The 27,004-nt window shown below is 41.7% G+C and overlaps 1 protein-coding gene across 3 annotated transcripts in view; it reads right to left on the bottom strand.

The window, feature by feature from the left end:
• The window catches only part of rap1aa (RAP1A, member of RAS oncogene family a), a 147,317-nt gene that overhangs the window by 58,789 nt on the left and 61,524 nt on the right, over positions 1 to 27,004 (bottom strand). For all 3 annotated transcript variants that reach the window (XM_048553553.2, XM_048553555.2, XM_048553554.2), the window contains one exon: positions 1,289 to 1,374. In XM_048553553.2, coding sequence (XP_048409510.1) covers positions 1,289 to 1,345 — 57 coding nt within the window. In that variant the 5' untranslated portion in view covers positions 1,346 to 1,374. The remainder of the gene's footprint in view (positions 1 to 1,288; positions 1,375 to 27,004) is intronic.

The raw sequence follows: 27,004 nt of genomic DNA, 5'->3' as shown, positions 1-27,004 counted from the left end.
ATCCTGATAGATCTATTTAAAGATCAACCTGTTTAGGTAGATTATGGCACTTCTGGAATAGGTGCATTTGCACCTAGGCCTACCTGCCCTTCTATTTGCCAACTGAATGCAGTAGAACAGAGATAACAAAGTGTGGAGCTGGATGAACACAGCAGGCCAAGCAGCATCTCAGGAGCACAAAAGCTGACGTTTCGGGCCTAGAGGGCCTGAAGGGTCTAGGCCCGACACGTCAGCTTTTGTGCTCCTGAGATGCTGCTTGGCCTGCTGTGTTCATCCAGCCCCACACTTTGTTATCTTGGATTCTCCAGCATCTGCAGTTCCCATTATCTCTGATGCAGTAGAACAGAATTGGGTTCTTGTATAAATAGTAGCCAAAAAATCCCCAACACCAATTGGACACACTACTGTGCCACATAACTGAGCCAAAGGCCAAGATTCAAATCCAACCTGCTCAAGAGCTGTCATAGCCCACACCTGAAAGTGATTTAAAAAAAACTGAATTCTACATCATAAAAAGATGCTATACAAAAAATATGCACACAATGTCTTAAGAGCCCAAGGCTCTTAATTTGGTAAAAGATTTTTTGGAATAGTAACAGGTTTTGGCCAAACATGTTTTGAGAGAGAAGGGTTGGTTAGAAATGAAGGTTTCAGAAACCATATCTAGCAAAGAGACAAATGAACACTGGGCCTATGCAAAGAGGCCAGAAATAGAAGAGTGCAACGATCTCAGCTAGTTGTACAGATGGATAGGCCAGCATTTGGAACAGTGACAATACAAAACAAAAAGCTGGAAAAACTCAGGTCTGTGGAGAGAAAAGGAGTGTTAATGTCAAGTCCAGTATGGGTCTCATTCTCAGAACTCAACTGAAAAACAAAACGTTGCCAGAACACGAGCCAATGTAGGCCAGCAAACAGTGGTAAACAGCACTCCATTCAAGTTAAGATACAGACAGATTTTGAGGCTTAAATTAAATTGAGAAAGCAAAACAAAAAAGGGAGTTAACAAAATCATGGGATAAAGGGTTTCAGCAGGTCAGATGTGAGGGAAGAGACAGGTGATATTACGGATATTGAATTGTGTGGTCTTCTTATGGGGAGAAAGCAGAGGTGTAGCTCAGGACCTTGGAGCACAGCCACATTATTTGAAGTTAGCGGAAATAAGAGCTTTTGTTCATCTAAACAACCAAAATATTACAGCTTTCCCAATGTTTCCATTTATATGGGCTGGAGTAAAGTGCAACTGTAAACAGAATTGGACTACTGTGGTGTTTTTAATGTTACTTACTAGTGCAGACTTCCCCACACCTCCTGAACCAAGGACGACCAGTTTGTATTCACGCATCCTGTGACGTTCTTGAACTGCGTCACTATCTGCAAGTGAGAAAAGTAGTCCATTTAGAAACAAGATGCAGTTTATAGAAATACAAATCCACCAAGTGGAACTCATCCATCCCTGCCAACAATTTTTGTAATGTAAACAATTTCAATTTTAGACTATTTAAAAAAGGACTTTATAATCGAGTCATGTTTTAAACTAGAATTTGCTCACTAATTTCAAAACAGAATCCACAAGCAATATTTTATATACTTTTAATAAAACCCTGGATATAGAAGAAAAATCAACTGCCCTCAGAGACAATCCAGTTTTCCACCAGATGTTAGATTTGTGCCTTCATACGAGAGAGAGACTACAGATATTGCTACAGTGTCTCGCAGAACAGCATGCTAGATAAAATGGAGGCTGTTGCAACAAATACTCAAGGCATCAATAGATGAGACTAGGAACAGTGATGACTGGCTACCTCTGAATGCAAATCAGGGCAGCTATGTCACTTACTAGACTGCTGATTCAGCAATGCTCACACCACATATAACATTCAGCACTGCTGCAAAGTGACTAGCCATCTTAAAACAGTCATAAGACTCTGCTTGAATAAGTTAACTTGTGCATTTTATTCAAAAAAGGTCAGGAAGGGTGAAAATTAAGCTGAAAATTCACCCAAGTAGCTTAATTTCTCTGCAAAGATGAGATAACAGCTGCAAGACTATCAAATTCTTATAACTGCACCCAGCATTGTCAAATCACAACAGCTCACATACATGCAGCATTTATGCATAAATTTAATATCCCCAACTGGGATTTGTGGCCAGTAAAAAAGAATGGAAAGAACATGGTTCACAGATCTCCCAGAGCTGCATCTCGTGCACTGCAACGCCATACTGGGGCAGGTGCATCTCAGTAAAACCTATTTCCTGTCACCTGACTGCACACAAGTCACATGCAGTTTAAAAACCACTCCTGTACCATCTAAAAAGCTCATATCAATAACTTGCAGCCATAATGCCTGGTACCAACAGAATACAAGACTGAAATAAAAACTTTAGTCTACATAGTTGCTCTGAAAAGAACAATTCCTCCATGTAATAAGTTTTAAACCAAGTCCTGACTCTGCACATGCTTAATCATTAGGTCTGGAAGCACATGTATTACATGGTGGTGGTAAAACAGTCCACTAGAGAAGAAATACTAGAAGGGATTTTTAAGAAAAATGCGCTGTGGAAAAGAATGCAGAAACCAACATGAAAATAACTTTCAGGAGAACAGTACAAATATTTGATAAGGAAATATTTGCAGGGCAATAGGAAAGAACAGGACTGGGTCTTTCAAGTGTCAAATAGCCCATTTCTCTGCTTTAATGTCATGTAGTATTCAACCCATCAACTCAAATGCCACCCACTACTAGCAATCGATTTGCAACCCTTAGCGTCACACTAGGGAAAAATAATCTAGAAATCTTGAGCTGATAGGAAAAAAAACCATGCATGCTTTTGTTAAAATGTTAACCTCCAAAATGGGAGTGGCAAATACATTAGACACACCCAGTATACTGGAGTAAAATTCTAACGACAACACCAAGGGGATGTTTAAAATCAGCAAGTGAGATTGCGTTGCTATGTTACAGAACAAAGCAATTAAAGTAGGTCACTTCTCAATCATGTCCTATCTTACAAAGAGGCTTCATCATACTAATATTTACCAATTGTCTCAATACATTGGTCAGATCTCTGTACGAACTTATTTGCGAGGTAAATCATTTTACATGAAGTTCAGAGGTAAACTTAACCTGCACGTAAAAAGGGTTTTCACAAATTTGAGGCTTGTGCTGATCCTTGAAAATAGCAAATCCTCTCCATCAGTGAAGCAGATGCTGATGGTAGAGCACTATGCACAACATAAGGTCTTGATGGCAAACTATGCATTGGAGTCCCTTTGGTTGTGTTGCTATTGCTTTCACCATCAGAATCTTTGAATCTGAAATTGTACTGTTAACAGATGCTCTGGTGGACTTACATTTGAAATAGTTGTAAATACCTAGTTCTTTGTATCCTGCACATTACTGAATGGATTCTAATTTCAAGAAATGACACTAAAATTTACCATTTTCACATGCTCAAAATCATTCCTCATGGACCAAAAATTGTGCCTCAACCCATATAATAAGCTGCATCACAGGGTTTTCCAGTAACATCTTACTCGAGCATGACAATTAAAACACCTCTGCCTTATACATATCTTCAACAATTAGAATTTCAAACACAAGTGAGCCATTAGTTCCAGGTTGGCTAAACAGACATACATTGAAATTAGGAGTCAAAAATCAAAAGACTTCGTAAAAATTGCTTTAATTCCAAAGAACTTTAAGGAGCAGAGCTGACCTCATTAAAAAGAACATCCCCAACCCCGCACAGCCCGTTTCTATCTCCTTCCCAAAATCCACAAACCTGCCTGCCCTGGTCGACCCATTGTCTCAGCCTGTTCCTGCCCCACCGAACTCATCTCCACCTACCTGGACTCCATTTTCTCCCCTTTGGTCCAGGAACTCTCTACCTACATCCGTGACACCACCCATGCCCTCCACCTCTTCCAGGACTTCCGATTCCCTGGCCCCCAACACTTCATTTTCACCATGGATGACCAGTCCCTATACACCTGTATTCCACATGCAGATGGCCTCAAGGCCCTCCGCTTCTTCCTGTCCCGCAGGCCCAACCAGTCCCCCTCCACCGACACCCTCATCCGCCTAGCCGAACTCGTCCTCACCCTCAACAACTTCTCTTTTGATTCCTCCCACTTCCTACAGACTAAGAGGGTGGCCATGGGCACCCGCATGGGCCCCAGCTATGCCTGCCTCTTTGTAGGTTACGTGGAACAGTCCCTCTTCTGCACCTACACAGGCCCCAAACCCCACCTCTTCCTCCGTTACATTGATGACTGAATCGGCACCACCTCTTGCTCCCAAGAGGAGCTCGAACAGTTCATCCACTTCAACACTTTCCACCCCAACCTTCAGTTCACCTGGGCCATCTCTTGCACATCCCTCACCTTCCTGGACCTCAGGCTCCATCTCAGGCAACCAGCTTGTAACTGATGTCCATTTCAAGCCCACCGACTCCCACAGCTACCTAGAATACACCTCCTCCCACCCACCCTCCTGCAAAAATTCCATCCCCTATTCCCAATTCCTCCGCCTCCGCCGCATCTGCTCCCACAATGAGGCATTCCACTCCCGCACATCCCAGATGTCCAAGTTCTTCAAGGACCGCAACTTCCCCACCCCCCCCCCCCCCCCCCCCACAGTGGTTGAGAACGCCCTTGACCGCGTCTCCCGCATTTCCCACAACACATCCCTCACACCCCACCCCCGCCACAACTGCCCAAAGAGGAGCCCCCTCATTCTCACACCACCTCACCAACCTCCGGATACAACGCATCATCCTCCGACACTTACACCATCTACAATCAGACCCTACCACCCAAGACATTTTGCCATCCCCATCCTTGTCTGCTTTCCGGAGAGACCACTCTCTCCGTGCTCACTTGTTCGCTCCACACTGCCCTCCATCCCCACCACACCCGGCACCTTCCGCTGCAACCGCAGGAAATGCTACACTTGTCCCCACACCTCCTCCCTCACCCCTATCCCAGGCCCCAAGATGACTTTCCATATCAAGCAGATGTTCACCTGCACATCTGCCAATGTGATATACTCTATCCATTGTACCCGGTGTGGCCTCCTCTACATTGGGGAAACCAAGCAGAGGCTTGGGGACTGCTTTGCAGAACACCTCCGTTCCGTTCGCAATAAACAACTGCACCTCCCAGTCGCAAACCATTTCCACTCCCCCTCCCATTCTTTTGATGACATGTCCATCATGGGCCTCCTGCAGTGCCACAATGATGCCACCCGAAGGTTGCAGGAACAGCAACTCATATTCCATTTGGGAACCCTGCAGCCCAACGGTATCAATGTGGACTTCACCAGCTTCAAAATCTCCCCTTCCCCCACCGCATCCCAAAACCAGCCGTTTGTCCCCTCCCCCCCCACTGCACCACACAACCAGCCCAGCTCTTACCCTCCACCTACTGCAAGCCAAAACCAGTCCACCAACCTGTCTCTGCTTCCCTAACTTGTTCTTCCTCTCACCCATCCCTTCCTCCCACCCCAAGCCGCACCTCCATCTACCTACTAACTTCATCCCACCTCCTTACCTGTCCGTCTTCCCTGGACTGACCTATCCCCCCCGCCCCCACCTATACTCTCCTCTCCACCTATCTTCTTCTCTCCATCTTCGGTCCACCTCCCCCTCTCTCCCTATTTATTCCAGAACCCTCACCCCATCCCCCTCTCTGAAGGGTCTCGGCCCGAAATGTCAGCTTTTGTGCTCCTGAGATGCTGCTGGGCCTGCTGTGTTCATCCAGCCTCACGTTTTGTCATCATGAATAATGCCTCTCATTACCATACAATCCCCAACCCAACACACTCCCCTCAAAAAGAATGCCTTTCCACACCCCTCAACTTTTTAGATGCACAAGCCAATTTGAAAATTGCATTGGCTCGGTTGTGTCAACATCCTTCGACCTCCATCTACCCAATCGTTAAATTCTTCACTTCCACTACAGCCAAGTGATCTATTTCTGAAATTAACACTCCAATTCCCTAGCCCAGTGTTTGCTGATAATAAGCAATGTTCATTGCTGACTCATATCTTCAAAAAGCCCACTTTTTAGACTTCATCCTGTGTGTAACTATGACAACATCAATAATCATACTTTCTCCAAGGTCCATGAGCACTTTCACAGCACTACTTAACTCATGTATCATTCTATCTGATTAACTCATGTTGAGCCCTCACCCAATCTATAGCATGAAAGACCATAAAAAAGTCAAAGAAAGAATGTTCATAATCTCTCTTCACCTTAGTTAACCACGCTTCAATCATTTTGGTTGACCCACATTTGCACTAACTCCACTTGGTTTCTAATGGTTTTCAGGTTGCTTAGACCACAGAGTTTTGGTTAAGAGGAAGGACTGGTCATAGTAATGCTGCTTTCACTAGAGAAGAGGCGCTCAGGGAGATTCAAGTCTATAAAATTGAGAGAGATCTATGCCAGATAGGATGGCCTTATTCTCAGAGATTCATATCCTAAAAATAAATCACTGGTAAGTGGTAAGAGATTTAGAGGGAATTTGAGGGATAAATCTTTTCAGCCAAATGGTGATGGGTTTCTAGAACTCAGAACAGTACAGGCACATATGCAAACATTGAGGCCATACTTGGATACTCTAAGTACCAAAGCCAAAAGGCTACAAAAGGTGGTATTAAGTTGGGCGGTTCATCACTTAGCACAGACAATGGGCAGAATGACCATGTTCTGGGCTGTAAACTTCTAACTATGGCTAACACCAATTTAGTGATTTCAACTAAATCCCTAAAAGGGGTTATTTTTGGTTTTCTACAAAATATTTTGCAGAAATTTGCACTTTTTGCCAAAATGAATAAAGTAGCAGCACGATAGCAAATCACCATGCAACACTCCAAAGTCCTACACGACAACAGCATTACAAGGTTTCCCATTAGTAATGATCGCTTGTAACCCTTTCTGAAATCTGCTGTAAGATTCATTTGCTATTTAAGCTTCTGCAATTGCTTCACAACAAATATACAAAGCAACAAGCAATTTTGTTTAGGTTTGTCACCACAAATTTCAATCAAATCAGTATTGGTTACTACAGCAGTCTTTATGGAAGCTATTTTGTAAATCAAGTCTGGAGCAGAAAATTAGCAGCAATTTCAGTTTCGTTAAATTGAAATTTAACATCAGGAAATCCAAGGGGAAAGGATCTTGTTGAATTATTGATGAGCACACAGCTGAAAACTCCTCTTGAAGCTGAAAGTAGGGTGCTGGACCAGGTGATAATTGCATAAGTCACTTCAGAAGAATAAAATAAATCAAGGAGCATGAAGTCAAATGAGAGAGAGAGAGAGAGAGAGAGAGAGAGAGAGAGGGAGAGAGAGAGAGGGAGAGAGAGAGAGAGAGAGTGTCAATGTCACAGAAGTAAACATTAACTGCAAATCTGGTTGTACTGCATCATTTGATAGTAAATTGCAAATCTTTTCAGAGAGCACGCGAGCACAAGAGCGAGAGTGGAGGGGAATGAGCAAATTTGGGAAAAGTGGTCTTCAAACCGACAGATCATGGAAACATTTTAGAGATGTTGAAGCTGGTTAAGCTTTCACTGCAGCATTTGGGCTCTATCCTGTTCTGTTATTGCAATTCCCCTCTGCACTGCATTGCAGAACACTTAGTTCCACTTCTGGCCATTTCCTTCCATGCTGCAGACAATATTTTGTACCCCCCCGACCCCCCCCAAAAAAAATGCCTATTTATGGAGATGCATCGCCTCCTGACTCAAATTCAAGCAGCTAAAAATCCTCCACAGGGAGTAAGCACAAACTTGTGTTCAAAAGCCACTGGGAAAAACAATTCAGCTGATGTAGCTTGGAGTAAACACAGAACTGCATGTTTACATTTTACAAGCTGAATCTTGGCTAACCCGATGAACAGATCTGTTCAAAAGACAAAATGACATCACTCACTAATTATCTGTTCTAGTACAGCCTCTGAGCAAGTCTTCCTCTCCATGTAAGGACAAGAAATACAAAAAAACTAAGAGCCAGGATGGTAAGAAGCAAAAGAACAATGTTTTACTGGCTTCTTACAACAGACAAGTCACTTTGCCATGTTTGATGATCATACACAAGAGTTTAAACTACCAATCACCCTGAGAATCGAGATGCAGAGGGCAGGGGAATAATTTTGACCACACTGGTGCACGTCAGAACCTAAGTCACCCAATCTGCTCATATTTCTTTTTTCCATTAGAAATTCCTTTGGCTGCATTTCAAGTATTTGGCTTAGAAAAAACAGAGACAGTGAGTAAAAGAAACAAAAGACACATCGAGTGCACAGGAGAAACAGAAGCATGAAAGAGGGGAAGAGGCTGGAGGACAAATGAGCAAAATGCCTCTATTGAAGGTAGGCGGGAAAGGGAAGAGATGGAAATAGCTTCACCCTCCCCATCCATTTGGATTTAGGTCTTTGAGCGGGAAGGACAATGGTCAGATCATCTGGAAACAGAAGCTTTAACTTTTCCTTCTTAGTCTTAGATGGAGCCAATTGACCACTGTCACATTACATGTGGGAAAGGTGTTTCATGTTCTGCAAAACTACTAACTACTCTTGAAATGAGGAGCCACCCAAAGCCAGGCTTCAATGACCTCTGAAAATTCTAACATCAGACTGCAACAGAATAAATCAGCAATGAACGCACCACAGTTTAGAGTAGAGGAAAACTGAACCACAATATGCACTTAAAATTTTAAGTTGAGCTAAACTGGATTATTCAGGCCCAAAAAGGGGACGGTGGAAGCCAACAAACAAAATGCACACAAGGATAAGAGTAGGGCATTCGTCCCTTCAAGAAGGGTACGGCTGATCTGATGTTTAACCTCAACTCTACATTCCTACATAGTAATCTTGGACATGGCCACATTGAAAAGATACAGGTTTTGTTACTGTCAGAAATCAAACTTAATGATTTCTAGATACTGCTGAATGAAGTACTCAGTCACAATAAGCAAGAGCCCTCATTCCTGAGGGAATTGGCTGGCATTTTACTGTCAGAGCCACTTACAGGTGTAGCATTACTGCAGAAGAAAGTACATTTTGTATTGGATAGCGTGACATAGGAGTTTCATTGAAATGGCATCTCTGAATCCACTGCTTTGGGACACATTACATATTTAAAAACAAATGAAACAATGAATTCTGGATAATTATACATAAAATTTTAAACTGGTTCTTTTGACAATTTTTGCTACACAACATGGAACACAAACTTCATTGCAATCTACTTCATATTTTCAAACAATGCCAGTCGTAATTGTGGTTGTAAGCAAGAATGGCACCATTCATCTTGTGGTTCAGCTCAGATGCTTTGCAACATTCTTGGATGCTAATATTTTTTAAATTATTGCAATTTGTGCACCTAGGACTTGTATTTAAAAGAATATTAAGGAAATGATGCCCGTTACTTTTAGTTGTTTTTCCAGTATATATTTGCATCTTGCAATTTAGGAAATTCAAAAGTACAACCTAACCACATTCTCTGCAAGCCCCATTTAACTAAAGAAAATATGTAACTTAAGCAGCAAAATATTGGAAGTACTCTCAGGAAGAAAGTGTAATTTGGCAGGCTACACATAGGAATGGGTAAATTTAACTTTATCTGTAATACTACACTTACTTTATTTCTGTTTCATAAGGAGCAGGTTAAAATCAAACTAAGGTATAACATATCCACAACCATTCTGAAGTAATAACTGAACCCAAAAAACTTTCAGGCCCAGAGGCGGCAGGAAAGGGACATTATCACCATACTACTACAGATCCAACAAACGTGAAGTAGCTGAAACTTTGGCAGCAGTAGGATCCAAAACCTCACTTAAAAGCAGAATCCAGTATCTTATACATCCAGCCCGAATAAAAAAACTGATGACATGCTCCCTTAGACTTCTGGCTATTTCCAACTATCCAATATCCCCCATCATCTGTTATAGGTCTGCAAAGTTGGATTTTATACCATCTCAGTGGGGTTGATGCAATTTCCCTCCCACACCAGTCAACCGTAGGATTTTTAAAAAAATATTTCAAACTGTGCTTTACAAAATTACCTCCATTCACATCCATATCAAAATGTAGGACAAAAAGATGACAAAGCCAAGAGTTTGAAAAAGGTTAGGCAATTGTGGGTGACAAAGATGGCTTGTCCCAAAATGGATTGGTGAGGGTTACATACAAGCAAAAGGAAGAAAGAATTGATCACTCCAAAATTAGTACCAATGTTAAGTCTTAATAAAAAATGAACTAAAATATAGCAAAATTAGTTTCCAGGCTTTTAAAAAGTAAAAGCTCTAAGCAACTGTGTGGCATGTCTGAAACAGAACCCAATTGAGTACTGCTCCTATATTATAAATACTAGTCTTGTGTGCCATCAACAGAATGACAGTTTGCTTTTGAACAATATCACTAATGCAAATCATAGTTTTGTATACTTTAAGGTTTCAAGCATCCACTGAAATGATTGAAATCTGAACTGCTTTGTACAGATATACACAACTGCATTGAAATTCTAGGATATGAATTTGAAACTTATCCACAGTAGAACAGTTTACTAGCTGTCAGGCATGCACTGGTGAGTCCCACTTCGTTGGCTGTAAGTTATTCTGCAGGTGTTAATTACCCATCATAAAATGAAAAGCTTGGTTAAGAGGGATTAAACAGTGTAAAAATAGCAAATATGATTTCTCTATTCAAGCAAGGTGAAGCAGGGAACACAGCAAGGAACCATAGGCCATTTAGCTGAAAAAAAAACCACAGGAAAAAGGCATATGTCTATGAATGAGGATATGGTGGGACAAATTGGGAAGAATCAACATAATTTGGGAATGGGAAACATAGAACAGAAAAGTACAGCACAGTACAGGCTCTTCGGCCCACAATGTTGTGCCGTGGAATATTCCTAATCCAAAAATAAAATACCCTAACCTACATTCCCCTCAATTCACTGCTATCTATGTGCATGTCCAGCAGTCGCTTAAATGTCACTAGTGACTCCACTTCCACAACTACCACTGAAACTATTCCGTGCACTCAACTCTCTGGGTGAAGAACCTCCCTCTGACATCTCCTCTATACCTTCCTCCTAACATCTTAAAAACTATGACCCCTCGTGGCAGTCAATCCTGCCCTGGGGAAAGTCTCTGGCTATCGACTCTATCCATGCAAACAATGGCTAATTTATTGGCGGTCCTTGAGAAAGTAAAAAGTGGCATGAAAGAAATATGGAAGAGAAATTCACCAACATGCTATCCTTAGGACTGAGAAGGAATCTGAACCAGAAAGTTACTATACAAGGTACAGGGATTATATTAGCTAATGAATTCTCCATCCATTCTAACTGGGAATAGTAGAATTATTAATAAGTCAGTCATATACAGTTTGCCAAGATGTGAGAAGTGGATGTCACAGGAATCCACATTGGGGACTCCATTGCTACAAATTCTCTCAATGACTTTGATGGAACATAAGAACTAGGAGCAGGGGTAGGCCATCTGGCCCCTTGAGCCTGCCCCACTATTTAATAAGATCATGGCTGATCTTTGACATTCAGCTCCACTTACCCGCCCACTCACCATAACTCTTAATTCCGTTACTGGTCAAAAATTTGTCTAGCCTTGCCTTAAAAACAGTGAAAGGTAGTTTCAACCACTTCACTGAGCAGAGAATTCCACAGATTCACAATCCTTTGGGTGAAGTAATTCCTCCTAACCTCAGTCCTACATTAGCTTCCCTTTTATTTTGAGGCAATGCCCTCTAGTCCTAGTTTCAGCTGCTAGTAGAAACAACCTCCCTGCCTCCACCTGATCTATTCCCTTCATTATCTTATGTTTCTATAAGATCACCCCTCATTCTCTTGAATGAGAATGAGTATAACCCCAGTCTCTCATAATCCAACTCTCTCAACTCTGGAATCAGCCGAGTGAATCTCCACTGCACCCCCTCAGTGCTGGGTGTATCCCTTCTCAAGTAAGGAGACCAAAACTGCACACCGTACTCCAGGTATGGCCTCACCAGAACCCGATACAGCTGCAACGCAGCCTCCCTGTTTTTAAACTCCCTCCCGCCCTCCCAGCAATGGCAGACAAAATTCCATTTGCCTTTTTAATCACCTGTTGCACCTTCAAAAATTCATGCACAATCCCTCTGCACAGCAGCATGCTGCAGTTTTTTTAACCATTAAAAATATAGCCCATTTTGCTGTTATGTCTACCAAAATGGATGACTTCACACTTCGTGTGGTTACTGTATTTGCTAAATGACAGATAACAAGGGAGGCCACAAATGGCTCTCAATAGGTTAACTGCGTAGGTGAAGAGAAAGCACAAGGGACAGAGCTAATGAGCAGTTCCAAAACTAGGGTACAAAGGCATTTGAATGTCCTGTTAGAATGCAAAAACAGCTGATTAGGAAGGAAAAAGGATGTTGTCATTTATTGCAAGGGTATAGAATAATAGTATGAATGTTTCACAGCAGTTGAACAAGGTGATGATGCATCTGAGATGTGAGTATAGTTTTAGTTTCCGCAATTAAGAGCAAATATAAACGTGTTAGAAGCAGCTCAGAAGGTTTACTCAACTGATTCCGAGAACAGAAAAGGGAAGCATCTCACGAGGAAAGGTTGAGCCTATATAAGTTGAGCCTATATAAGTTGAGCTTAAAAAGAATGAGATGTAGCACTGTTGAAAATAAGAGTCTGCTGGGATTTTACAAGTTGGGGTGAAAGGATGTCTCCTCTCATGGGAAAGATTAACAGCACGAAGGAGGGAGGGACTGAACATTTTTCAAGCAGGTTAAGTCAAAATGTAGAATTTGGTAAGCTCATGTCTGATGAGACTGTGACCACATGGTGGAGCATTGGGGGGGTGGGGGGGGGGGGGGGGGGGGGGGCAAATGGCCTACAAAACACAAATTAAGAGACCATGCATTCCTAGATTGTAAATCATGCCATTTACGTAAAAATGATTTTTTAAAAAAGTGAGTGTTGTCATTTCTAGACATTAGTGGAGAATGCTCATTGTTTTCCCACAGCACAAAATTTAATAAGTAGACAAAAAAAAGAGTACCAGTAAAAATGGGAAGTGCAGATGCTAGAGAATCCAAGATAACAAAGTGTGAAGCTGGATGAACACAGCAGGCCAAGCAGCATCTCAGGAGCACAAAAGCTGACGTTTTGGGCCTATACCCTTCATCAGAGCTAGGCCCGAAACATCAGCTTTTGTGCTCCTGAGATGCTGCTTGGCCTGCTGTGTTCATCCAGCCTCACACTTTGTTATCTTAGACAAAAATAGTAGCTGGTTGAGAGAGAGCATGGCTGCACACAGGAAAGCTTGCTGTACTGTGGAGTCTCTGCAGTTAGGTGTCGTCATTTGCGCTGCATGAATATTAGACAGTGTAGGGTAGTAGGTTTCCACATGACTAATGCTCAAGGGGTTTAAACAAGTCACTACTCACTCACGGGGATGCTTCTGTAATGATGTGCTGTACTTATGTTCAAAAGCATCTTTAAATTGCTCACATTAGTGTTAATATTTTCAACGTTTAGCTCTTTACAAGAGTCACTGACAGTATACACAGATTGCAAGTGACTCAGTACATTGCACAACATGATCCTCAACTTATGCAAGCTAATTTGCATTATATTACACTCCGAATGACTGACACCAACTTGCCTACTTCCTGCTCATGACTTCACTGCTCACCAATGCACAGGTATTATCGAGCGCTGAGCAGCTGAACACTTAACACTTTCATCCCAGGATGTACTTTTAACAATTTTAAACTGTCCTCCGTGGAACAAGGTGGTCAAGATTAAAAAAATTGAGAGATGGAGGAAAAGAAGAATGGGAAAATGCATCTATCCACATAAGAAAAACACTGCTATAAATTACCAGAGTGTGGAAAACTTTCTTAAAAATCTTAAAGATTATGCTGGTTTACTCCACAAAATAATTTAAAACAACTTTTATATAATTTACTTAAAACTATCTGTAACATGCCTGTAGCTCAAGGAACCAGAATTAGGACAGGAAACAATTAAACAGAGTGGCAGAACAGAGTAGCATAGGAGTGATGCTAGGCTTGGAATTTAACTTGAGGTGCTTGCAAAGTTGTGCTCACTCTTGCCAAATTGACACTGAGGAGGTTCTTCAGTTACGTTATCATTACTGCAGGTAGTACACTGACAGCAGAGGTCAAAGCAGATTGCTGAATTTAGAGGGTGGAGTTAAGAGACTATTGACCCTGGAACCCAACTTTGAGTTCCAACAGAACTTCAACTTTCTAAAGAAAATTAGCTACACAGTGCACAGACAGCCTGCGTGTGTAAGTGAGAGAGATAGATACCAAAGAAAAGAAGCCAAAAAACCAAACAGGACAATAGAATACCCCAAAAAGAAATGGCACAACAGAAACTAATGGTTAGAGATTAGTTACATTATATACAAAACACAGCTCTACCTTAAAATCTAAGCCAGAGATCAAATGGACCAGTAGTTTCCAGCCCACACATCCCCCCCACCCACACACATTGTCTTTTATGCTGAACAGGAAAAGACAAAGTAACAAGGGATTGAAAAGAAAGAGGCCTTTGACACCCCAATATCAATTTGGGTCATGGTGCCAAAGTAAAGGGAAAATGGTTAGAGTATATTTGTGGAGTCTACCTGCCATTACTCATCATAGGCCCGCATGTGCAAAAATCGTGCTACAATTTTGTATTGGTTCCTTTATTACTTAACTTCAATACTCAATTTCATTTATAGTGCTTATCAGCCATACACCCATTTTCAACACTAATGATCATTGATAATACAGTTGAAAGTGACTGGGCAGAGAAAGCCACCCTAAGGACTTATGTAGCCCTAGCTCGAAGCTACGATGAATAGTTTCCGAAAATCACAATCAGTACCTTACACTCACTAGGATTCCCTGATGCCACACTGAGCCAAATGCTGTTTTGGTTTAAGTACAGCCATTTCTTCCTGAAGACATTCAGCTTACAGTGATGCGGTCTGAAGCTAAAACATCCTGTCAACAAGTACTAAAAGGTGAAAGAAACAAAGTGGACTTGGGACTAGACAGATGCCTGAGTGAAATGGTACCATGAGCTTTCTAGTGAAAAAAGGAGAATAAAATTTATGCAAATAGGCAAAGTTTAACATAAGTAGAGATTAAAGAGCTAGAAAAAGTACTCTGGATGAAAGAAAAGTTTTCTTGGCACAAAAAAATGAAAGTTCACCTGAGCAATTCAATTGGTAAAGGATGAGTGAACACCATAGCAAAGTGCATAACTGTTGGTTCGATGTCTGAAATTCTTTGGGGAACTAAAATAATCTCACGGTCACCATCAATAAACAGGAGGGAGATCACTAACAGCTCTAGTGAGTGTGTGCTAACAGGCAGCTGTGTATAGCTTAGAGAAGGAAATCAATAGGACACATCCATCAACTATAGATGCTGGCATAATTTGAGAGGTTAGTAAGCATAGAAGCAGGCTATTTTGCTGATTTGCTTAGCTGTGTATTTCAATGAGACCATGGCTGATCAGATCACCCTCATCTACACTTTCCTACCTTTTCCTCAGACCTCTCAACTCCCTCAGGTTAGAAATCTAACTCTGCCTTGAATATATTTAACAACCCAGTTCGTGGCAGCCCTATTCAATAAATTATTCCTCAGATTCACCACACTCCAGAAACTTCTGTTTTAAATGAACAACCCCTTACTCATACGCCATCTAGTTCCAGGCTCTCCAAGGAGGAAACAACTTGACACAGCCTGTCAAACATAAGAATTCTATTTTCAATATGGTCTCTCACACGGTGCTCAGAAGATTTAGCCCAAAATATTCAAACTCTCCTCATAAGAAAATCCCTCCACATTCAGAAGCAACTTGGTGAAATCTTCTTTGGAAAACGTCAACTGTCATAATTTTCCTTGGACGAAGGGAACCAAAATGGCTCAGTATTCTCGGGTAAAGAGATAACAAGATGTAGAGCTGGATGACCACCACAGGCCAAGCAGCAGAGGAGCAGGAAAGTTGATATTTCAGGTCTGGACCCTTTTTCAGAAATTTCTGTTTCTGAAGGGTCCAGACCCACAACATCAGCAGGCTGAGGAGCAGGAAAGCTGTGTTCACCCAACTCTACACCTTGTTATTTCAGATTCTCCAGCAGCATCGGCAGTTCCTACTATTTCAGTATTCTAGGTATGGTCTAACTAGTGCCTTACACACTTCACCCAAAGGGGGAATGATCCAAAAGCTTGCAATTTCAAATTAACCTTTTGGACTGTAACCTGGTGCTATCTGACTTCAGACTTAGTGCCTTACAGTTTTAGGAATACTTACCCAACATCATGGGTCATTTTATTAATTAGCCTTGCCTGCATTACGTGATCAAATACCACTGAAAATGTACTTTGTTAAATCTACCAGCTCCTCCATCTATCCTGCTGATTATCCTTAAGATAACCCTAACAAAGTTGTCAAAAAGTTTCCTTTTCATGAAGCCTTACTGACTTAAAATATATATTTCTAAGTGCTCTATTACATCATGGGTAACAGACACCAACATTTTCCCCAATGATAAATACTTAGCTAACTAAACTACACTTATTGATTTGTCTCCCTCTCTTTTCGAGCAAGAGTGTTACATTGGCAACTTTCCATGACTACAGGGCATAGGAGAGGGGCAAAATAAAAAAAAGGACAACTTTTCCATGCAGAGGGTGGCATGTATATGCAGCCTGCTACAATTACAACATTTAAAAGGCATCTGATATGTATGTGAATAGGGAGGTATTAAATGGAATATGGGCTAAATGCTGGCAAATGGGGCTAGATTTATTAAAGACATGTGGTCAGCATGAATGAATTGACCAAAGGGTCTGTTTCCATGCTATACATTTTTTACAACTTTAGGATTAGTACAATTGTCTGATACCTGAAATATCCTAGGATGCAAACCATGAAGTCTAGGGGGACTTACTAGCCTTCAGCCCCATTAGCTTCCCCATAGTTCTTGTATTTATTTCTTTCCCCACCCTGTACCCTTGGTTTAGTATTTTAGAGTGTACTGTTATCGATCAAAAGATTGATGACACGCATTTATCTAATTTCTCTGCCATTGTCTAGTTCCCCAGCCTTATTCTAAGGGTCTGTTCACTTTTGTCGCTTTGTACACATTTAGATAATTACTTTTACGTTATTTTGTACAATAGCTTCAGATTATTTTCACTTTGGGGGAAGTTTTTTAACAAGTAAAAAGCTAGCTTTCATTGGTTCATCATGGTCAGTTCCCTTCCTCACTGGGATATTTCTTTGCGTGTGTCATGAACTATTTACTTGAACATCTACCATTGTTCCGCAAAAATTTTTGTTGTGAAACTCCTTTGCTAGTCCACTCTAGCTAACTCTGCCCTCATTCCTTTGCATTTACCCTTTGTTTTTTCACTCAACTGAATGCTAGATTCCACCATGTTTTTGTCACTGTGCCCTATGTCAGTTGTTTGAACATGCTCAAAATGCTCAACAGTCAAAAATATTTAACAGTTACAACTTAAGGCACAGGTAGACCAATCCTGAAATGGTCATGGCAAAAACAACTTGAAAATCATAGGTTAAGCCAAAACCTCCAAGGTTAAAAGTGTCAGTCAGCATATCCCATAACTGGGGGAAGTAACAAACCAATAGCACTGAGGCAGCGACCTAAGGTAGAAGGAAAATAATTTCAGAGGAAAGGTGAAGAAACTTCCAAAAGGCATCAGGATCATTGGGGGGATAAATGATTAATGTGATGCTGCATGCAAAAAACATCTTTTGACTTAAATGTTTACCATGCCAAACATAAAATACAACTTTTCACATTTATTGGAGTGTAAAATATAAATGAAATCATCTGCCATTTTAATGAAGTAGACAAGCGAGTGTAACTTTTTCCATTTAAACTGCCTTTTTCCTCAATGTTTCCTCAAGCACAATGTAAATCAGCCCATCACCAAATGCCGTAAGAATGCAAATCTAATCTAGGTGTTTAGAATTGCAATTCCCTGCCAAATTGTTCAATTTGTATTATAATCACACACCGCAACTACATTTCTTCACAAACTAGCTTCCAAAAAAGGAGGGAATGGTGTTGCTCGGCTAGAACAAAACTAAATTAGATCATGGCCAATTCTGTGACCTCTATTGATACGTGGAAGCATGACTAAAAAGTGTAAGATGCAACCTCCAAAAACTTAAACACTATCGTGCATTATTTGATTACAGAAGCAAATTTTAAAATAAGCTAATGTTTTGAAGAGGAAGCTGTGGGCACTTGTCAGGATGATTATTTTATCATAAAACAATCAAAAATTTAGATGACGTGCTAATATACAACTCTGGGGGAAAAAAGAGCAAGGAAATGCTGATGGTTTTCTCCAAGCAACTGAAAATGATAAAAGAATTTACATGCAATGGTCACATTTTAACCAGGTTTTCTAACCTGTCAAAATATTTAATACAAAAACATTCAATTCTGCCAAGGTCTAATTACAATATGCATTGATTTCCTCATGCTTTTGGTCCTACATACAGATATTTCTGTATTTGCAAATTAAAACCAGAGGAAAAATATTTGAGAAGCCTCAAGGACCCTTGTGCAGAGACCATAGGCCTGTATCATAGAAAAGTTGTTCACTAGAAATTAACTAGCTAAAGTTATGCCTATTCCACCATGGTTTTAGCCTAGTAATTTTACTAGAAAATGCCTTAAAACACAATACAGGTAAATGTCACATGTGCATATTTAATTATTCACAATTCAACACGCAGCTCACCTTCCAACTCCCTAAAGTCACTCCACTATCTACAACACAATTCAAAAGCATAACAGTATGCTTGTATGGATGTAACGACACAACAGACCTAACACCTTCCAGGTCAAAGCAATAATTTGAGGCTGGAAAATTGTCATCACCCCTTAGCAAGAATACAGTGGGGTTAGGGAAGGGCACATGCTATTGGAGAGAGAATACCGTTGTACAACTTCATCACAGCTCCATAGCCCATGGCCACTTTTTGATGTGTACTGCTCTACAGGATACACTAAAAGCTGAATCTGCAGCACTTCCCCAAATCTGATTAAAAACGACAATATTTGATTAAAAATGACAATATTAATACACGTTTTCTTGGGACTGCAATGAGGTCCGCTAGGTGGACTTCAGAATACCAGTTCCCCAATTGGGCTATTAACCCGGGTTCAATCAGGGAGCACTGGCTGACAGATAAGCACAGGAGCAAAGGTTCTGTTCCCTCAGACCTGGACCAGTGTCAAGTACTATGCATGTGTAAATAAAGGGTGACTGTGACAGGATACTGGGCTCTGGGGAGTTAGAGTGGCAGAAAGTAAAAAGGTTTCTAAAGAAATTCACTTGCAACCGTGATCTTTGAACTGGGGTATGTATGTATTTCTGGCATCATGCCATTATTTGGGAAGCTTGACTCATTTAATCCTGCCTAAGATTGGGTTCAGCATGCAGACGGAATCCATTATTTTCCCACTCTCCCTCCCATCTCTAGGCAAATGACATTGCTTTTCATTTGCCTCAATGAGAAACTTTCCTGACAATTTGTAGACCTGCAGCTTTCTCGGTTATTGGGAGCCTTACGTTTCCTGAGGCAACAGATACTAAGACCTTTCAAGATTGGATTTAGGGAAAATTGAACCCAAGCCACCAATTCCAAGTTGCTTTCAGTTTCATTCAGCAGTTCCAGAATCAGGAGAATCCATGTCAGGATTTTTGACAAGGTTAAGACATGCAGAGGCACGTGACTTTGGGTTTACCTCTTACTGAAATGCTGAGACACCATTTGGCACGTGGGGTTTCACAGACTCAAAAAACTTATTGGTTATTGTGGACACTCACTCAAAAATGGTTGGATGCACATAGGCAAATGAACTCAAAGGTTCTTGAGTAGATTTGTAGCTCGGGTTGTGGATACTGTGGTTCGTTCACTAGTTTGCAGACATTTCATTGACTTGAATTTGACCTGAACCTGTGTGACAACTTTGTCCTGGGTACGCCCTATCAGGGGTTTATAATCTGTTAGTATTACAAATTTACATCTGTAAAAAAGGGATTTATGGAACTCTCTCATACCCAAGGAGACCTTCGGCTTACAAACAGATTTGAAATAGGAACAGATCATAAACCCCTGATAGGTTCAGGTCAAATTCAGTACGGGCTCTCACTCGAAGCATATACAATTGAGCTGAAACACCGTCCAGGAGGCCAAGTAGCAAATGTGGGAGACTTGAGCTGCTTTGAGTTGGCAGCACCACCAGTGTATTGCCAGGAGGGGTTCCTTCTGGTTTTAAGCTTTATGGACACCCTATCACTGCTGACAATAATCAAACTGTGGACGCGAAAAGATGCAGACCCAGCAAATCTAAAACAATGGCGATGGCAGGTGGGGGGGACAGACATAAAAAGGGCAGGTCACAACCAGAACTGAAAATTTGCTGGACCCTGTGAGACCAGATCACTGTAGAGGACAGCATTTTATTATTCTTCTTCCCCATAATTTGTCCTAAGCAGAGGTGGCAATGAGATTCTGGCTAAACTACAGAGTTAGAGTCAGTCATCCACAGGTGTCCAAAACGAAGCAGCTGGAGAGAAGTTGTTTGGTGGCCAGAAGTGAATGCAGACATAGCTGCATTGGTGGGGCAGTGGCTAGAGTAACAAGGACAAAATAGTACTGCCAACGGCTCTCCTGCATTCATGGGAAAGACCAGGTAAACCCTGCATTCTGTTGTTACACGTTGAATATGGGCTTTCAATCTTTTTTGTTATTGTGGACACGCACTCAAAATGTTTGGAAGCACAAAGAGTTCATTTGCCAACTACGGGAACATTGATAAAAGTTCTGCAGGCATCTTCTACAATACACAAGCTCCAGATGGTGTTGACTACAAATAATGAGCCATCATGAGTGTATTTCCAGTGGCTGAATGGCATTCAACATAGAAGGACAGTTCCATACCATTCATTGTCCAATACCAAACTGTCACTGTTCCTCTTTCACTATCAGATAACCCCTCATGCAAAACAGGATAGCAAAATTCCTAATGGGGAAAGACGACTGTCATTCAACCCCTCAGAACTGCTGGAAAAGCTGTTGTAAACTGTAGGTTCTCCCTCTCCATCTAGAAGAAACCTCATTCTGAGATGAGGTGAGGCACAGTATAATGTCACAGCCTGAACAAGAGGATGAATTTTTTACGAAACACAGCCATGAGGTAGTCAGAAGAACTGGACCCAGTGGGAAAACAGCCCAGGAAAGGCTAAGTCCCCTGACATAGGAAGCAGAGGGATGTAGTCATTATAGTGAAGTCAGCTGTGTGGCCAATAGATTATGCATTCGCTGATTGAGGCTGTTAACCTGAGCCAAATCAGGGAGCCCCAAATGACACAGAGAAGTGACAGAGGTTGCGTTTACTCAGAATGGGCTTGGAGGAAGACAGGCCAATGCCAAAACACTATACATGCAAATAAAGGGTAACTTTGTGACAGGACGTGAGCCGGGTTATTTCATGTTTCCTTCAAGTTACAGACTATACTGAAGTCAAACAAAAAACAGGAATTATTAGAAAAGCTCAGTTGGTCTGTGGAGAGAAATCAGAGTTAATGTTTTGGGACTAGTGGCACTTCCTCAGAACTAGGTGAAATGGTGTTCCTTCATTCTCGAGCTCAACATTGTCATGCATAGTACTAAGATAGTGATATTGAGCTTTCATTAAATGGATTGAGTATTCAAAAAGCAGCTAGGGACAAGCAATAAAGATCAGCACAACTCATGCCCAGAGAGTAACAAAACTCAGAAGCCACAAAAAGGTAAGGCGCACAAACAGGTAAAATACACCTATGCAAATTTTCATCCCTTCATTTTAAAATAAAATGTTGATGAAGCAAACAAAGACATGTAATCTGCAACTTTATATTTTGCTGTTACCTGCCTAATGCCTATCTATTGATCATACTTTATTTAGTAATCAAAATCTAGATTCCCAACCAAGTCACATAGTGAGACACTAATGTATTGGTTAACACTGGAACACATCACGAAGTTGTGTATTGGCATTTACTGCAATCTACAATATCAAAGTTCAAGTAGTAGTATCCAGCAGTGGCAGCCATTCTTTGATTTGCATTTGATTGCTAATACTACCATAGCTGTTAAATAAACATACCTATGTTTCAAACCAAAATATTTTAAAACCTGTTTATCAAAACAATGGGTCCACAGTATTTTGCCCAGAAGACAACCTGAAGCAGTTCATTTCCTATTACCCAAGAGGCTTACAAAGTAATTTTCTCCTGTAACTGCACCATAAAAAGTGAGCTACACACTTAGTTAACCAATAACAAAAATAAATTTCATTAGTGCATCAACTCTTTTTTTAAAAAAAACTACTTCAAATGACTATTCTCCCCATTTATTACAATGTCATGGGAAATATTGCAGTGATTACAGGCCAAGCATAGATCAGGTCAAAAATCTCCAAATACAGGTAACGTGTTTGCATCAATAGGTGGACAAACAGTTAAAACTTTTACAGCCTATATATTTCTCAAATCTACACACAGAAAAACAGCTTGCACTTATATAGTGCCTTTCATAACCTCAACAGCCCAAGGATGGAATTTGAGTGTAACATCATGAATGTTACAGCAGAGATAATGGGAACAGCAGATGCTGGAGAATCCAAGGGGCTGGATGAACACAGCAGGCCAAGCAGCATCTCAGGAGCACAAAAGCTGACGTTTTGGGCCTAGACCCTTCATCAGAAAAGGGTGATGGGGAGAGGATTCTGAAATAAATAGGGAGAGAGGGGGAGACGGACTGAAGATAGATAGGTGCAGAGGAGAGTATTGGGTGGGTAGGGGAGGGAGGGGATAGGTCAGTCCAGGGAGGACAGACAGGTCTAGGGACGGGATGAGGTTAGCAGATAGGAAAACGGAGGTGCCGCTTGAGGTGGGGATAGGAGAGAGGAAAAACAGGTTAGGCAGGCAGGGACGAGCTCTGATGAAGGGTCTAGGCCCGAAACATCAGCTTTTGTGCTCCTGAGATGCTGCATGGCCTGCCGTGTTCATCCAGCTTCACACTATCATCTTGGGCTGGTTTCGGGATGCACAGTGGGGGAGGGGAGGTTTTGAAGCTGGTTAAATCCACACTGATATCATTGGGCTGCAGGGCTCCCAAGCAGAATGAGTTGCTGTTCTTGCAATCTACGGGTGGCATCATGATGACACTGCAGGAGGCCTAGGATAGACATGTCGTCTAAGGAATGGGAGGGGGAGTTAAAATGGTTCGCAACCGGGAGGTGCAGTTGTTTGCAGAACACCTACGTTTGGTTCGCAGTAAAGTGGTCCCCAAGCCTCTGCTTGGTTTCCCTGATGCAAAGGAAGCCACAGTGTACAGCGGATGCAGTATACCACATTGGCGGATGTGCAGATGAACATCTGCTTGATGTGGAAAGTCATCTTGGGGCCTGGGATAGGGGTGAGGGAGGTGGTGCGGGGGCAGGTGCAGCACTTCCTGCAGTGGCAGGGTTAAGTGCCAGGTGTGGTGGGGTTGGAGGGGAGTGTGGAGCAGACAAGGGAGTCACAGAGAGTGGTCTCTCCGGAAGGCAGACAAGGGTGGGGTGGGAATGGATCACAGATAGTGTAAGTGTTGGAGGATGATGCTTTGAATCCAGGTGGTTGGTGGGGTGGTATGTGAGGACTAGGGGGATTCTCTTTGGGTAGTTATTGCGAGGGCAGGATGTGAGGGATGAGGTGTGGGAAGTGCAGGAGACACCATCAAGGGCATTCTCGACCACTGCGGGGAGTTGCGGCCCTTGATGAACGAGGACATCTGGGATGAGCAGAAGTGAAATGCCTCATCCTGGGAGCAGATGTGGCAGAGGCGAAGGAATTGGGAATAGGGGATGGAATTTTTGCAGGAAGGTAGGTGGGAGGGAGTGTATTCCAGGTAGCTGTGGGAGTCAGTGGGCTTGAGATGGACATTGGTTTGTAGGTGGTTGCCCGAGATGGGGACAAAGGTCCAGGCAGGTGAGGGATGTGTTGGAGATGGTCCAGGTGAACTTAAGGTTGGGGTGGTAGGTGTTGGTGAAGTGGGTGAACTGTTTGAGCTCCAAGCTTCAAAATCTCCCCTCCTCCCACTGCATCACAAAACCAGCCCAGCTCATCCCCGCCTCCCTAACTTGTTCTTCCTCTAACCTATCCCCTCCTCCAACCTCAAGCCGCACCTTCATTTCGTACCTACAAACTTCATCCCGCAACCCCTGACCTGTCTGTCCTGCCCAGACTGACCTATCCCTTCCCTTCCTCCCCTCTACAGGCTCATCCCCGCCCTTTTAGCTTGTCTGTCTCTTCTCCACCCATCATCTTCTCGATCCATTTTCACTCCACCTCCTCTCTCCCTATTTCAGAACCCCCTCCCATTTTTCTGATGAAGGGTCTCGGCCTGAAACGTCAGCTTGTGCGCTCCTAAGATGCTGTTTGGCCTGCTGTGTTCATCCACACTGTTATTCCAGTGCTGCCAGGCATGCTAAATCTTTCCAGCAATTTGATTGATTGATTTCTAGCATTACAGTTTTGTTTTTTTTTGCCACAAATATTCTATTTGCCAGGCAACTGGGCAAAGGATGGACGATTAGCCGAGTTAAAAGTTTCTAAGTGCCTGAATGGAAGCTAGCAGGTTACTGTAAATGTTTAAAGTATTGCTCAATTTAAGTGACCTAAAAATCTTTGCAACTTTAGGCTCCTGTTATAGGGCAAACAATCAGAACAAAATGACAACAAACTTTAGATTTGCATCTAAAAAAAATGGAAGTTTTATATGTTTGGTTTCAGGGACTGCTGCCAGCAAACTGAAGACCCTGCTTTCAAATGGGCAGGAGCATGCTGCTCCTAGAGAAGTCGTGAAGGGCAATACCCAAAATAAACTTTGACTGCTCCTTTCCTCCAGACACTGCCTAGCCTGCTCTGTTCTTCTAGCCTCCTGTCTGACAAGCAGCATATCCAACCAGAATAATTGTCACAAATGCTGTGTGAAGTGAAAGGGTCAACTAGAATACAGCAGCTACAAGGAAATTTTCAAGAGGTATTACTCCACTAAAATGTTGTTTGAAATTTTTATGCTTAGCAAACAAGTGGGAATGGGTTTAAGCAGCATCAGGAAGGAGGATTGCAGGACAGGTTTACGTATTTCATCTCATTCACAAGATTAAAAACTGTACAGTTGAACTTTATGGAATCAGATCCAACCTGTTTAAAATTAAAATTTATTCCTAGATGGCAGGCTTGTAGTTAGGATCCAGGGCAGACCATTATGTACCACTGCTTTCATATATCTTTGCAGTCAGTTGGGTATCTCCTGACAACTGTCTCCAAAACAAAAGCAAAAGTGCACTGCAGATGAACACAGGGCATTACAAATTAGTGAGACTTCTCTCCAAACAATTTTGCTTCATTTTAAGCAAGCAAATAATTGACAGGTGACCAAAGACCTGAGCATTTCAAAATAGCTTCATGTACATTTCTGCAAAAAAAAAATTAGTTCCCCATTAAAGCTGACATTTCGGGCCTCGACCCTTCAGAGTGGTCTAGGATCGAAACGTCAGGTTTTGTGCTCCTGTGATGCTGCTTGGCCTGATGTGCTCATCCAGCTTCACACTTTGTTATCTTGGATTCTCCAGCATCTGCAGTTCCCATTATCTCAGTTTCACAATTAGCTCTTTGGTCAAAGACTTTTTTTCTAAAAATCAGAGGTTCTCCCAGTGTCCACATCATTTATCTTGCAATCGACATCATGAAATCTTAGAACAGATTGTATGGCCATTATTACATGTTTTTTTTTAAAAAACCTAACTGATGATTAATTGTCCCTTGGTTGTAAAGAAATTTGCAAAATCCAGAGATCACAGGAAAAATGAGTTCAAAATGTGGCCATGTAAGATACAAGTGTTTTTTATTGCTCCAATTGAGAATAAAGGAGTCAAACTTTCTTTGAGAATCTGAAGTTCAGAGAAAATGGATCCTCACATTCATGGAGGGAGCTGCAACAGGTTATGAATCATGCAGCAAGTAACGTCACCTGGCTCCTAAAACAAATCAATAAGGTCTGATGAAATACTTCCCTCTTGCTTGGATGCATGCAGCTTGTCACCATTAAAAGACAAAGTTCCCTCCTTAACTGGTTCCACATCTACAAATATTATTCACTTCCTACATCACTTGATTTGTCTTGAACATACAATGCTTGGGCCGCCACCCTCTGGGATAAAGCATTCCATAGACTCACCAACTTTTGAAGTGAAGAAATTCCTCATTAGTCTTAAATGGCCAACCTTTATCCTAAGGATAGTGCTCCTGGTATTAACTGGATGTTAAGATATGCATTGATGTGCTAGATACGCTTTGATCTATGCAGCTGAGACTTAGAAGAAAAAGAGCAGGACTAGTCAGAATGACAAAGGTTAACAGAGTAAAGCTAATTTGAGACAAAAACAGTGTTAATAGATGGCAAAGTTGTAGGTGGGCCCCAGACACTGATGGCTAAGGCCAAAGTCTAACCAGTTGCATGTGAAAATGCACTTGTAAGCAGCCTGTCAGAACAAAATTTTTAAAAAATGTGAACTTACGAGTTGCAAAAAAAAGAAGTGTCACATCATAGAACTAAAACTAATGCAAGTCCAGAGAGTGGCTCGTTATTTAAATCTGGATAGCAAATAGGTCAGTTATCAATAATGTGCGCTGGAAATAAAATTTCAGGCCCATAACTCAATATTATCACAACTACGCTGATCCAAGGTCAAAAAAATAAGTAAGTACATAAAAGATAAGGCCATCATCCAACCTATGACCTGGATACTTCCATAACCAGGAGTAATTTTGAAAATATATTTGCTCATGGAACGTAGCCAA

This window comes from Stegostoma tigrinum, chromosome 21, assembly GCF_030684315.1.
Source record: "Stegostoma tigrinum isolate sSteTig4 chromosome 21, sSteTig4.hap1, whole genome shotgun sequence".
Classification (NCBI taxonomy): Eukaryota; Metazoa; Chordata; class Chondrichthyes; order Orectolobiformes; family Stegostomatidae; genus Stegostoma; species Stegostoma tigrinum.
Note: the sequence above shows the minus strand (reverse complement) of the source record. Positions and strands in the feature narration are given on the sequence as shown.